Here is a 14,361-nt window from a genome sequence, read left to right on the forward strand (position 1 = left end):
CACTAGTTTCATCAGAAAGGCTCCAGTGACCTATTGCAATCACCTTTCACCCGTCATCCATAAACTTTCAACATTTTTGACCTTTTAAATAACTTTTTTTTTATGAAATTATTTCAAACTTGGTCAAGATCATCCTTCGTTGTAGAGGATATCAAACTGTAAAATTGTAGATCCTGCCCCAAAATAAAAAAAGAAAAAAAAATGAAAAAAAAAAAAAATCTTCTCCAGACTCATATAAACTAGAATCAAATTATCTTCATAAATGCAAATATCATGATGGGGGCTTTCTCAAAATTGTTATTTTCAGTACCCACCGGTTATTGGTTATCCTTTGAAGAGGGGTAAAATTTACTATAGAGTTCTGGACAAAGTGATAGATTATATCTGACCCTAGATTGCTGAATAGTGATGTCCTATTCCGTCTTTGCGTATTGCAGAGTTATTTTCTCTTGTCAGCAGGGATTGATTGTTACGTCATTGGTTTGTGTGAGAAAATGACGTCGTTTTCTCAAAAATTGATGACGTTACTCTCACAAACAAATGACGTAACAATCAATACCTGCTCACAAGAGAAAGATAACTCTGCAATATGCAAAGATGGAATTTGCATTGCTAAACTTATGACATAGACCTTGCGATGCTATCCAAAATCGGGATATAATTTGACGTAATAATAATGTTTGATTGTGACATCATCAATCAATTAGTGATGAATACATGTTAAAATGACAAATACGTCTACACAAGGAGATTCATTGTATATGTAAACGTCTTACTGGACATAAAACTTGTAGTTAAATGAATAATCAATAAAGTGCTGTTCAGAATAAAATTGTTATACTAAGGTGTTCAGAGTATTTTTTTTATGTTTTAGGGGTTAAAATCAACTTTCGGTAAAAAGGCCACCCCCTAATGATGATATACTATACTACAAAATATCATTGGGGGAGTGCATACCCCTTAATGTTACACTAAGGGTTACACATTAGTCGCTCCTTACGATACTACTACTACTACTACTAGAAGACATTCTTTATTGAGGATAAATGCATGTTTAGCCATGGGCTAATAATCTTCCACATGGTCGATCCTCTTGTTAGTAAAATACTTGTGTCAATGATGTATTACATTATAAATATATTAGAAACACACAATAGCATAAAATATATAGTATCATAATTTTCTAAGACGCATTCACCTTAAAATCATCATCACATAATGCACAATTATCATGCAAAGTCGTGTTATCAATTAAATGGCACAAGTCTTATTTAAATATACTAGTACAATGTTAATATAGCAAAAACTTAAAAATTGTTCTAGTTGTACGCTAACGTAGCATAATCTAAAACAAAATTGGTTTTACTTCATTAGAAAATACTACTTTTAAAATGTATGAAAATGTTTGACAAGTTTCTGTTTATAATTATTAAATTTATTGACATTCTTTACAGATGTTATTTGCATACGAAAGCCTAGTATTTCTTGTATGGACATTCCTAGCTAGACAAAAATTCCTGCTTAGTAATTTGGTACTAATTCATTTAGACATTAATTAATCCATTTAGAAATTACAATACATGCGATAAGAAACAGCAGGTTCATTTTTTCTCAATCCGTGACCTGCAGGGTGTATTACATCATATCAATTCCGTCTTTGCGTATTGCAGAGTTATCTGCTCTTGTGAGCAGGTATTGATTGTAACGTCATTTGTTTGTGAGAGTTACGTCATCAATTTTTGAGAAAACGGCGTAACTTTCCCACACAAACCAATGACGTAACAATCAATACCTGCGTACAAGAGAAGATAACTCTGCAATACGCAAAGACGGAATAGGAGATATGTTGTTATGTCTGAAGTACCGAACGGATTTATTATTGTGATATACCTTAATAGGAAATTGGCCTGTTGTAATGCAGACGTCTTACATCTACATTTAAAAGAACTGACGGTGTCATGTGAAAGAACATGAATCTTGAGGTTATGTTTGCGGCCTGTAAGAAACAAGGATCAAACTCCCACGTGCAAGTGGAATATAGATGGTTCCTTGCCTAGTCTGTGTTAATGATGTTCAAACGTGCTTGATTTTGGGTTGGTTTTGTTTGTGTTTTACGTCCTATTAACTGCTATGTTCAGTCATTTAAGGACGAACCACGTTTTAGTGGTGGAGGAAAACCTGAATACCCAGAAAAAACCCACTGATAAGCACCAGCGAATGCCCCACGCAGGCCTCGAACCAGCGACCCAGTGGTGGTTGGCTAGTGGTCGTAGACGGTCAGACGCCTTAACCATTCGGCCACCGAGGCAGTGTGCTTGAATGATTGGAAAGACGTTGACGGGAGGAGGACAGAACAGCTGAACGGACATTCTGTTTGGGACATTGAAGGACAATTTTTGGTAGACAACCGTCAGATAAAAAAGTAAGGAGTGCGATTGACGTTGAAACACAAGATTGTGGATTGCCTATGATACCGACGATTATGGTATATTGGAGTTAAACAGTATAGAATATATTTTCTCTAATCCTGGACAGGTGTATCCACTCTTTTACCGGTATAAGATTAATAAAATCTTTCACCCCCTTGGGGGTGAGACAGGGTAATCTCAAACCGAGGGGTAAGATTCTTAAGTTGTCAAACACGAGGTTTGCCGAGTGTTTACCCTTGTATTTTACATAGACGTTACATCAATGCAAGACAATGTTGATGTGATGCGGCTGAATTGTCGACGTGACGTCATTGTATTGTTGCCGTGACGTCATGGTCTTGTTGCTATGACGTCATACAATTTTTGAGAACGTGCAAAGAACACGTGTAGCTTTTCTCAACCCTAAGGTGAGATAAGAAAATCTGACACCGGTAAAATGGTGGATATCCCTGTCCAGGGTAAAATAATTCCTTGTCTCAACCTAGGGTTTAGACGGGGAATTCCCCTATTCATCACAATGGTATGACGTCACTTCAACAATACCAGAACGTCACGTCAACAAATATCATCGTTAGGTCAACTCGTATTAAGCATGTAACATTAACATGTGTATATGATACACACTTGGAGAGCAAGGTAAGAGAAAACGAATCATTCACCCCTTGTGGGTAAGAAAGAAGAATCTCAACCATCAAGGAAGGATTCTTAAACTGCAAAACACTCGACAAAGCCTCGTGTTTTGCAATTAAGAATCTTCCCCCTCTAAGTGGGTGAGAGATTCTATTAGTCTCTTAAAAGTTACAAGTATAATTTATATTTTACGACTCCAAATCCATGTACATGAATAAACATTTCTGAAATAGAACTGAGGCAGGTGTGATAGTGAATTGCAGAGAGTGATATTGATAACTATCGTGTGTCCTAGAGAGATTCTATTAGTCTCTTAAAAGTTACAAATAGGTCAACACTTCAAATCCAAAAGCCTAACTCTCGGAAACCTTTCGGAAGTTCCTGATACGGATTATTGCAGACGGGATGTCCAAACATATCATGAGTCCTAGAGGGAAAATCAAGAGAAGGATTCCAATGTAACCTACTGTCTTTGCTGACTGCCGATCGTCTTCTGCGCAGCCTAATGTGCGCTGGTAGGCTTTAGTGTTCTTCTTGGGTACCGTGAGATTCCTTACCATGTTGTCCAATTTCTCGGCCAACGCCGCCGGCGCTAATGAAGATACAGAACTCCATGTGGTTGCGACAACCGTCGTTGTAACAACCACAGTGGTGGCATGTGTTTCGGAGCTGACAACTGTTGTTGGGATGACAACCGTTGATGTTGCAGCAACGGTAACAGCCAGGGTAGACACGATAACGGATGGAGTCTCGGTGACGACCACGGTAGTTGGAACCTCTGCCGTTGCCGTGATCACGTCGTGTGATACGACAGTTGTCATGGGAACGACTGAAGGTGTTATTGTTATGGTAACGTTGGAAGCAGGAACTACTGTTGTCGTTGTGATGGTTGTCGGAATTTCCAGAGTTGTTGTGGCGAGTTCAGTTGAAACTATTGTTGTCACAACTGGAGAGGGCACTTCTGTTGTTGTCATGATAAGAGTCGTTTGTATTTCTGTTGTCATGACTACAGTTGTCGGATTGACGGTTATTAAGACCATGACGTCTTTAGTTGTTGTATCTAGGACCGTTAAGGTCTGATACTCGATAAGGGTCATTGTCGAACATGGATCTGGAAAAGACGATAATGATAACTTCAGAACAAAATTTCAAATGAAGTCACAGAAGCAAAGAGAGGATCTTTCAAATTGAAAAACGTTATTCGGTTTAAAAGTAGGATCAATATTTGCTTCCGGATATCAAGCTTTCATTGTAGATTGCTGAGATCCTTATACAATACCCTCCATTGCGGTTATTAAATGTCGAATATGGGGGATTATTTTTTATGTCCTTATTTGTAAAGGTACTAACGCACATCAAGGGTATTCATTTTGCTAAGATAGGTGCAGTTGTCTTAGATGCATTTGAAGGAAATTCTTACTCAATTCCTCAAGGCAAAGGATTAAAACACTATATATACATAATAAAATCGTCGCTATTGCTATGATGTTTTGATTTGGTTCTCACGGTTAGGTTGTTGCATTAGTTTCCGGAATATGTATACAAAAGAAAGAAAGATATTTAGGTCAAATAAATTTATTTAATTCCCAATGTTAGGTGAAGTAGCGTTAGCTATTAAGGTACTTTGCTAGTTTTTTGTTTTGTCTTATGTAGATCTGGTAGCATACACACTGACTTGACAAATAATTTACGACTCCAAATCCATGTACATGAATAAACATTTCTGAAATAGAACTGAGGCAGGTGTGATAGGGAATTGCAGAGAGTGATATTGATGACTATCGTGTGTCCCCACTTCCTTGGTTACGTTAAGACTAGGAACGCAATATTCAATCAAATCGTCTCCCTCGATATACAGCAAGCAACTTTAAAACGCCAAAATGTGACAAAATATTTTGTGACAGAATAACAAGGTTTTATTGTAATAGAAAGCAAAAAACACAAGTTTAAACACATAAACAAGCGACATGACTAAAATCAATACCCACCGTTCTGGTTTGTGATATTAAAAAGGTTCTGATTGGTGATATTTTGTTGCTTCTTCTGCGAGTCGGTGGCAGAAACAGCTGTACAATTGTAGACAGGTTTTTGGTCATTATTGTTATTGTTATTGTTATTTTGTCCGAAAGACCATGTTGGATCTATCTGCGTCACCAGCTCACCTGTAAAAACGAGATGAAAGATGGAATTAACGAACAAACACGTTGACGAATACCAATGACGTCATACAATTTGTCGTCGCGGTCACTAGTTTGTTCTTTTTCTCTGTTAAGTTACGTTATAATTCATGTGTACTTAAGGATCCCTGTCCCACTGCAGGTAAACACTACATAATTCCACTGTGGTTTTTCATACGTACGGTTACATCTTTCTAATTTTGTTTAGGCAATAACCTAAGTAAAACTTGGTCATTGGATTATTGCTGACCAGCCGATTACAAATCCCGCAAGGTTCACTTTATCAAAACTATTTTAATGTCAGTAAAAAAATCCAGGTTTTGACAGTGGTACGGATATATTTGATTAACATTAATATCTGAACATATACAGGAATTAAGCATGGAGTGAAAAATTATATAAATATCATGAATGACTAACTATTTTTGGTGCATGAGGATCGAGGCAGCGCTTTATCTTCATAGTTTATGGACCAGAGATTACAACTAACCAGGTAAAAGGATTTTCTCATCATAAATCTTCGATAAAATAATATCGTATTTCATAGTCAACATATTTGTATATGTTAAAGACATGTGTAAGGAGAGGATTGGTAGAAACCTTGTAACCATTTCTCTTCATATAACGACTTATATATCACTAATTGAAACAAAAATAAATGACATCAAATCAAGTCGAATTTTAATGATTGAGAAGACATTTGGTGTAAACAATATTGTTTGTGCATATCATATTAACTTTAACGCATATTATACATTTCATGCTGAAAAAAATCAAATCTAGTTCTAGCGCTGAAGGTTTTTCTATATTTACATTTTTTATATTTTTTATATAAGAGTCAATCGCGGATATTTTTGACATAGTTACAGTACATTGTACAATAAAACCTCATTCTACTGCCCCCCCCCTCCTCCTCCCCCTCCCCCCTCGAAAATGTTCGGCATACTAAAGGGGTTTGACACTATATCATGGGGGAGATACAAATTAATTTTATAAACAAAGGAGAAAAAAAGGACTATGAAACATTTTGGCAGTAAGTGAGGTGGCAGATGGAACAAATGACATTATATCGAGGTTTACTGTATGTACATACATATCTATACTAATGACGTTCTTACCAACATAGCAATGTTTCGTTGCAGTGGTTGACATCACGAAAGCTGGGTCCTCCTGTTTACTTGAGTCAAAGCCGAGCACACAAGTACCACGAGTAGGGCTCGTCGGGCTGTAGGTGTATGACCAGCAGCTTGGTTCCGCCGCACAGTTCGTTTGACAGACAGCCTCCGTATCACCGTAAATGGACAAAATTGGAAACTTCATTGCAGAACCGTAGGTACAGGTAGTGCCTTCAAAAAAGATAATATTTTTATTTGTATTCGTATGCTGCTTGTTGTGTTAGATCCCTGAAATGAGTCTTTTAAAAAGCTGTCTTCTTCTGACTTACTATTTTGTTTGTTTCAGATGTATAGCACTGTAATGGAGTTTTTCATTTCAATTGATATTGTGGCAACGAGCAAATGAGTTTTCATTGTGTTGAGGTTCTTCTAGGATTAAATGAAGACTTTTGAAAAAAACCCATTTTAATAAACAGCCATATGTCAGAAACCAACTGTAAATATTTTGACTACATCACAATTATCATATGGAAATATAAGCAGAAAATATGCATTTTCTAACCATCGTAATACATAACCAACGTTTCGATTTTGATTCTATATCGATTTGGTTTCAATGTACGTGACGTCATATTGTCATGGGATGCCATAAGATGAGGTAATGCGTACAATTATGACAAAGGTTCATAAAGTTAACAAAGCAATCTAGTCATTTGCATAAAAGTAACCAGAACATTCTGAAGTTTCAACAAAACCGTAGTTTGTACACTAAATCGATAAAACGTTTTTGAAATACAATCAAGGGAAATGTTTTCACGGGGACCCTTAAAGTGATAAGGAATCAGACCAGAATTTCCGAAGGGGCTAGCGACTTAACCATATATCGGTAAGGAGCCTGGCTAATTCAGTTTCAAATCTAGTATAGTAAGCGCATTAGCTGTATTCGTTTGTAAATATTAAGTAATGCAAAAATCTATTTTTATAGTAACCTCTTGTCCCTCTGTCTCCGACTATTCCGTCTTTGCGTATTGCAGAGTTATCTTCTCTTGGGAGCAGGTATTGATTGTTACGTCACTTGTTTGTGAGAGTAACGTCATCAATTTTTGAGAAAACGACGTAATTTTCTTGCACAAATCAATGACGTAACAATCAATAACTGTTCCCAAGAGAAGATAACTCTGCAATACGCAAAGACGGAATCCCATGTACAAAACAAGGCATATATTACGTATCACCTGTCAGATGTTTGGCGTGTTCCTAATTGTGTCGAACGTCATCGTCATGATGGCTTAGTTGGATATTTATGTAATATCGAAAGAATGATTTATTCTAAAGATACGTCATCAAATTCAGTCTTGGAATTCAGTGATTGGGTGACAAGTATTTCGTAGCTATAACTTATATCATCACAGTGCCTATTTTGTTTAAGATCTTCTATGGCTAAGCCAAATAGCAACCATCAATCTGGGAATGGAGACTGTAAAATGTTTATCCTACCCTCATTGTTTATTGATATGCTTTCAATTATTAATAGTATTGTATCTCGGTACAGAAAGATATGAAAATTCAAATCATTTTGCCGGCTGATATCGGCTGTTGGTACATATAAATGTGAAAGTAAAGAGTTTTATTTTATAGTTGTTTACAATCTTTATGTATCACGCATGGTATAAAATGATTTTATTTTTCAAATCTTTACGTACCATGATACACTTTTCTATGATACACAAATACATGAATTTTCATATCTTTGTGTAGCATATAAAAGTGTATCAATTTGCCGGCTGATATCGGCTGTTGGTACATATAAATGTGAAAGTAAAGAGTTATTTTTTACAGTTGTTTACAATCTTTATGTACCACGCATGGTATGAAATTATTTTATTTTTCAAATCTTTATGTACCATGATACACTTTTCTATGATACACAAATATATGAATTTTCATATCTTTGTGTACCATATAAAAGTGTGCCAGGGTACAAAAAGATATGAAAATTCATATATTTTTGTCTGGCTCTTGTCGGTCATCGTACTATAATTATATGTGACTTTGTTTGTTATACTTAGTTGTTAGAATAGACATCATCAATAAAAACTTAATGCATTCTCGTTGCTATAAAAAATTCTATTTCTAAGCTGTATTCTGAACGCAATTTATGCGAGAATTTGAACTAAAGAGTTTTTATGAAACGATATTTAGCACTTTTCATCAGGTGAAAATATGAACGAGGTCGATGTCTTTTTTGATGGTTTGACTAGCAACACTATGTAAAATCGCGATAAATCACCGAATGGAGTAGAAAATCACCACCTTTTCTCTTTTTAAGTTACGTGTTTAATTTAAAATGTATGCATTCGTGTTAACACGTAATAATCAGATCACATATTGAAATAATATATAAATTATAAGTTTTAAAGCATATTTGAAAAACGATAATATATAAACTGTAATAATAAATGTTAAAAATGGCTCTCAAGCTATCTTCGACGTTGCATATGATGGCAATAGACGATATTCACATCCGACGAATAAAATAAATTCACATTAAAAATCATAGTTTCATGTTTAATATGTTACTTTATAAATGTATATATATATGTATATTTTGACGAAAATAATCTGCTTGTTGATGAAAAAAATATATATAAAAAATATAAAAACATTTTGTCATCCATTAAGTGCAACGTATCATGTCATGCCATGACTTCTTATTTATATTTTAGCTGTTGGTCAAATCAATTAAATACAAGCTTATTAATTGTATTTCAACGGAAGTAAATTTCATTTCAGAATATTTTATCGTATAGGTAATATTAGGCAACAGCGTATTACTAATTATAGTACGATGGCCGACAAGAATTAAACAACGACTTATTATTTGTATTTCAACTGTTGGTCAAATAAAGTAAATAACAACAGCGTCTGATGAAAAACAATCATTTGTTCTCCAGACATGACGTTTCTCCATATACAAGATATTTATTTACACACCTGCTTGAAACGTTTCGCACAAGACCAAAGCATCGCTGTCGCATTCCTTGTTGTTCCAGTCACCCCCATGTTTAGAAGTGATGCATAGGTCACTGGAGCTCATGTCGAAATTTGATGGGATGCAATTCCAATCATTTGATGGATCTAGAGCCTCGCAGTTACTTGTCCAGATAAGAGTGGCATTGACTGGGTCAAGTATAAGATCGATCCAATATTCATGCCGTCTGTGAAAAGACAAGAAAACATATCAATAGTTTAAAGTTTGGAGGTTTCTTTTTTTCACAACATCGTGGAAAGCTCTAGAAAGATGTGTGGCAATATTGCATCACACTGTTTGCCCTTCTACTATGTAAGACTTATCGGTGCTGCTAGGGGCATAAAGTTTGTGTTTTTAGTGCGCAGTTATTCACTCTCATGAATTTGACGGAAGTGGTGAAAAATAACTATCGAAACATATCTCATTCCATGTCTTTGCTGACAATTAAAAAGGAAAGGCAGAAGAAATAAATAAAAAAACCAAATATTGATTTTAAAGATAGTAAACAATGAGTTTATTGCGCGTAGTCACGTGTATTAGTATTTTGATTGATAACAAGCCTCTTAAGGCAAATATCGCCAATAAAACGCTTTGATGGTGTATACGCTCATTGATATTAAAACATCTTATCACAACACTGAAACCACATTTGATTTAATGATGAAATGCATATTCATTGTAGTTAATGGATAACTCCGAATTAAATGTACTTGAGTATGATGAATGTTCATGTTATGATATCAGTTTATCATTTAGTTTTACAGTTAACAGTGTTTATCGACTAGTTTAATCTGCATTCATACCATTACTGTATCACACATGTACGAGCCTCGATCAGGGTTGATGGGAGAGAAAATAAAAACAAGCTATATCGTTTATGAGGGTCACGTGTTGTGACAAGCCAACCGACGAATATAACAATGAATACATTTATTTTGACAATTTTGACGCTTAACATTGAAGGATAATGGCTAAATGTGTACCATTTAAAGAGTTGTATAAAAGCATGCAACCTCTATCCAACAACTAAATATTTTTCAAGCAAACTACTTAAGATTTCTGGCCCATTATCCTCTGCCTTCTGGAAATAACAAAAATGGAGAAGGGGTAAACAAACGTACATTTTTTGTAACAATTGTTAATTTAAGGTTTTTAGACATAACAAATAAGATGCCGTTTATTCTGAAATAACTCACTTACATTGGAAATGTTTTAATATGGCTGAGGTTGAAGGAACCCTCTCCATAAGGAACTCTTGGAAGAATTGCGCACCAAGTTTCGTGCTCTGTTCATTTTATGATCATATGTAGACATGCTTTACTAGATAACATAAATTGTAGTGCGCACCAAACCCAGAGCTCAAATCTTCGTAAACCCCGTGAGAGACATTCTGGCTCTCTGCCACATAAAATTAAAGGGGAGATAATCAGTTATTTCGGTGATTAGTAAAATTGGTGTGTGGTGTACGCTACAGGTACATTAACCACATTTATACCATATCTTTCATTTACCAAGTTAGCCTCCGTATCGATGACTGGTCAAAAATAGATAATAAACATTGATCATCATCGATTGTATTATTGACTTCTTAAGTGTTTTGAATTGCATTTTGTTGTGTTTAACTTTTTATAACTGAATTTGACATAAAACCTAAATTTTTAAAAACAATATAATTATCTTCTTGACGTTGGAATTATCTAACAACATGAACATTCAAGTAAGCATTACGCAACCAATGCTTGGAAAACATATGTGATTAACAGTGTCAATGGATTGTTTTGTATTTTGTATCGTAAAGTTAGAAAATATAAAAGGTGTCTCTTGTATAAAATTAAACAATGGAACATAACGCATAAAACAATGAATATCAACAAATAGTTGATTAATTATGGTTGACAGAAGACAGAAGCATGACCAATTACTTTTCTAAAAAATGGTAAGCAGAATCGTCGTAAGTACTTACGAATAGAATAAAAAAAAGAATAAGAAAAGAATAAAGTTGACTACTTACAGTTGCCAAGCCCATTCACGATTGTTGAGATGACTGAGGCGAACCAACTTTTCAAAATGGTCGGGACGTATGATGTTCCCTCCATAGAGACGGCAGATATCGTATGCATCGTTTCTACTATATCTTTCAATAAGCAGACGATATGTCGTGACACCATAAGTCCCTAAAATAATGATAGTGTAACATTAATATTGTTTTTGCTATATGATTTGTCTGTCATTATAATGCATGTTAAAAACAACGATATTAGGATCAAAATTTGAAACTGATATACTACGTTACATTCCGAAAGAAGAAGTTCAATTAACAATGCATCATTAGTTTGATTATATATTTCAACTAATATCCTCAATGCAGTTCAAAAAATAACAAGACACTACCGAAGTGTCAATAAAACCATAATTCAAAATCAAAATCGGTAAAACTAGGGCGAAATATGAAGAAAGGAAAGATTTACATGGAGACCATTGGAAACGTAAAAGGGGAATAAGACCAGGTGTTCCGGACAGTTAAGTGTCTTCTGATTCATCGACAAAACCCGAATTGAAAAAAAATACAAGGGGAATAAGAGCAGGTGTTCGGAACGGTAAGTGTCTTCTGATTCATCGACAAAACCCGAATTGAAAAAAAATACAAGGGGAATAAGACCAGGAGTTCCGGAAACGTAAGTGTCCTCTGATTCAACGACGGCATCCGCTAGGTAAAATGTAAGTAATGTCAAGTCATCATATCGAGAAGTCAGGTAGTGACAACACAACTGCAAGACACACTAATGAGCATAAGTACAAACATCGACTTTCCTTTAACACAAAGAAATAGCATGTATTTTATGTGATCATGACATACTTCAGGTCAATATCAATTTTTACGGACATATGATTCGATATAGACCAATCGAGGGTTAATACAATGAAAAGGTTACAACTATGTTTCAGTAAAATTAAGATTAAAGATACAAGCTGTTTCGGGCCATAGTACAAATTTATGATTCTCTGTAAAATGAAAACAGTTATGTACTGGGGCATTTTGCATCGGAGTCAATTAGTTGTTTTATCTACCCGAGAATTTGAAGACCTATTAGCCTCATTTAAGCCTCCATGCAACGACACAGCATTGGCTTGTAAAACTGCAATGTATATCGCTAAGTCTTAAAATCGTAAATGTTAAAAATTGTGTACCAACAAGTTCTGCCCTTGTATTATATATTCTTTTACAAGTGTTATTGAAAGAATCCAAAACAAAAACAGATTTGTACCAATTCAAAGTTCACGTTCTACATGAAATTCCATTTAAAGTCAGTCCCGCTCCGGAGACCAGTTTCCCTATGTAAATACTGTTCATAATAACTAAACCTGAATAGAGCACCCAATGATTGATTTTTAAATGTGGTCTGTGAATACAGGTTTGACTTCACACAGCAAACTAGTACAAAATCTATATATTTCAATGTTAAAAATTTAAATGATACATGTTCATGCAATTATATGTGTACACCGTAAAATGACAAATTCGGATTAAAAGGATTCGTAATTACAACATTTCTTATCATTTAGAACACTTTAAGGTACAAAATTATTTTAAGATTTTTATATCTACAAACAGTGCAATGTATTGGTAATGCATATTTAAAATCGTCTCTAGCATTGTAGCGAGAGAAAGGATGACTTACAAAACTCGTGGTGGCAGCAGCAACAGTAGTATTAGTACTATAAATTATATCTGGTAGGTTACCGATCTACAAGTATTCAGTACAAAATATAAATGCTCCGTGTTTTTGTGTGGGCTTCACATTTAAGTATAACTGTATCGGTAGGTTACCGATCTACAAGTATTCAAAACAAAATATAAATGCTCAGGGTTTATGTGTGGGCTTCACATTTAAGCTTAGCGGGCAAATTCAACATTATTATACTTGGAAGAATTCAAAATTATTTTTTGTATACAGTTCCAGTTGGTGCTTTTCCTGCTGAATGTTTTTTTCTTAAATGCTTCTTTGGTACTGATAACTTATAAAGCTTTAGCATGTTTCTTATCATTTTGCTGGTGTGTGATTTGAAATAATAATCGCCAGTGATGTCTACTAAAAGAGTGTTGATGATCTTGTAAAGAATTGCCAATGTATGTTATCTTCGTCTTCTTACCTGCCTGGGGTGTCATGCCCGGGTATTCACCATTCCCGCTCAACTCGAAAGTTTGCTTTGGTGTTTTAACTTGAGTTTTGTCACAGGTCGTTAAATATTTTATAAACTATCGATGTCATTTTGCTAGTAATAACTCAAATCAGCATTATTTATGCAGATTTTACAGGATTGGATTTTTTTTCACTTTTCTCCTCCTCGTCGTTAAAAACAATGTAATTTGATTCCTCCCTTTTTTGTTTGTGATTATTGATCAAACGATGTTTTTACGGTGATATGAATCTGTTTAAAATATCCTTATTTTTTTACAAAAGGGTTCATGTGTTGTCTAGAGCAATTAATATTAATAAGGTAGACGGTTTTTCTTTTCAAGATAATCTTAAATTGAATGATAGCATTCAATCTTCATTGTGTTTTCGTTAGTGACTGAAGGGCCTTCTGTAAAGTAGTGATGTTGGTGTTGGTGACGACGGTGTTGGTTTTAGTACTATCAGCAGAAGAAGTAACTAGCACAGAAATTGTAGTACAATAATACTTACCTTCCTCTACAAAGAGTTCTTCGTGATTAAAATGGTGACTAAATCCTTGATAAATGACGAAACAACAGCACACATAGAGATATAACAGCACCATGTTTCCTCTTTATATTGAGGTAGCGAACTATAGTTAAAGCCAACTTCTATAGCGACTTATAATAACACACCACGAATAGAACACCTACATCTTTGGCCCTCTTACAATAGTCGATGTGAAACATCTAATTTAAACGAAGTGCTCGCTATAATTACATGTGTATGTTTGTAGCTCGATATGTAGGCCTTTACACTGGA

At 34.9% G+C, this 14,361-nt stretch overlaps 1 protein-coding gene across 1 annotated transcript; it reads right to left on the bottom strand.

The window, feature by feature from the left end:
* Window positions 1-1,785: 1,785 nt before the first annotated feature.
* Window positions 1,786-13,550, bottom strand: LOC110451760 (mucin-2-like). The gene is made up of 6 exons (XM_021499931.1): window positions 13,535-13,550; window positions 11,394-11,556; window positions 9,346-9,569; window positions 6,355-6,582; window positions 5,048-5,221; window positions 1,786-4,170 (listed from the first exon to the last, which is right to left on the bottom strand). Exons 1-6 carry the CDS (start codon window positions 13,548-13,550, stop codon window positions 3,413-3,415), a joined length of 1,563 nt encoding a protein of 520 aa, XP_021355606.1. The 3' UTR covers window positions 1,786-3,412.
* Window positions 13,551-14,361: the final 811 nt, after the last annotated feature.

The sequence above is a fragment of the Mizuhopecten yessoensis genome, unplaced genomic scaffold, assembly GCF_002113885.1.
Source record: "Mizuhopecten yessoensis strain PY_sf001 unplaced genomic scaffold, ASM211388v2 scaffold6169, whole genome shotgun sequence".
Taxonomy (NCBI): domain Eukaryota; kingdom Metazoa; phylum Mollusca; class Bivalvia; order Pectinida; family Pectinidae; genus Mizuhopecten; species Mizuhopecten yessoensis.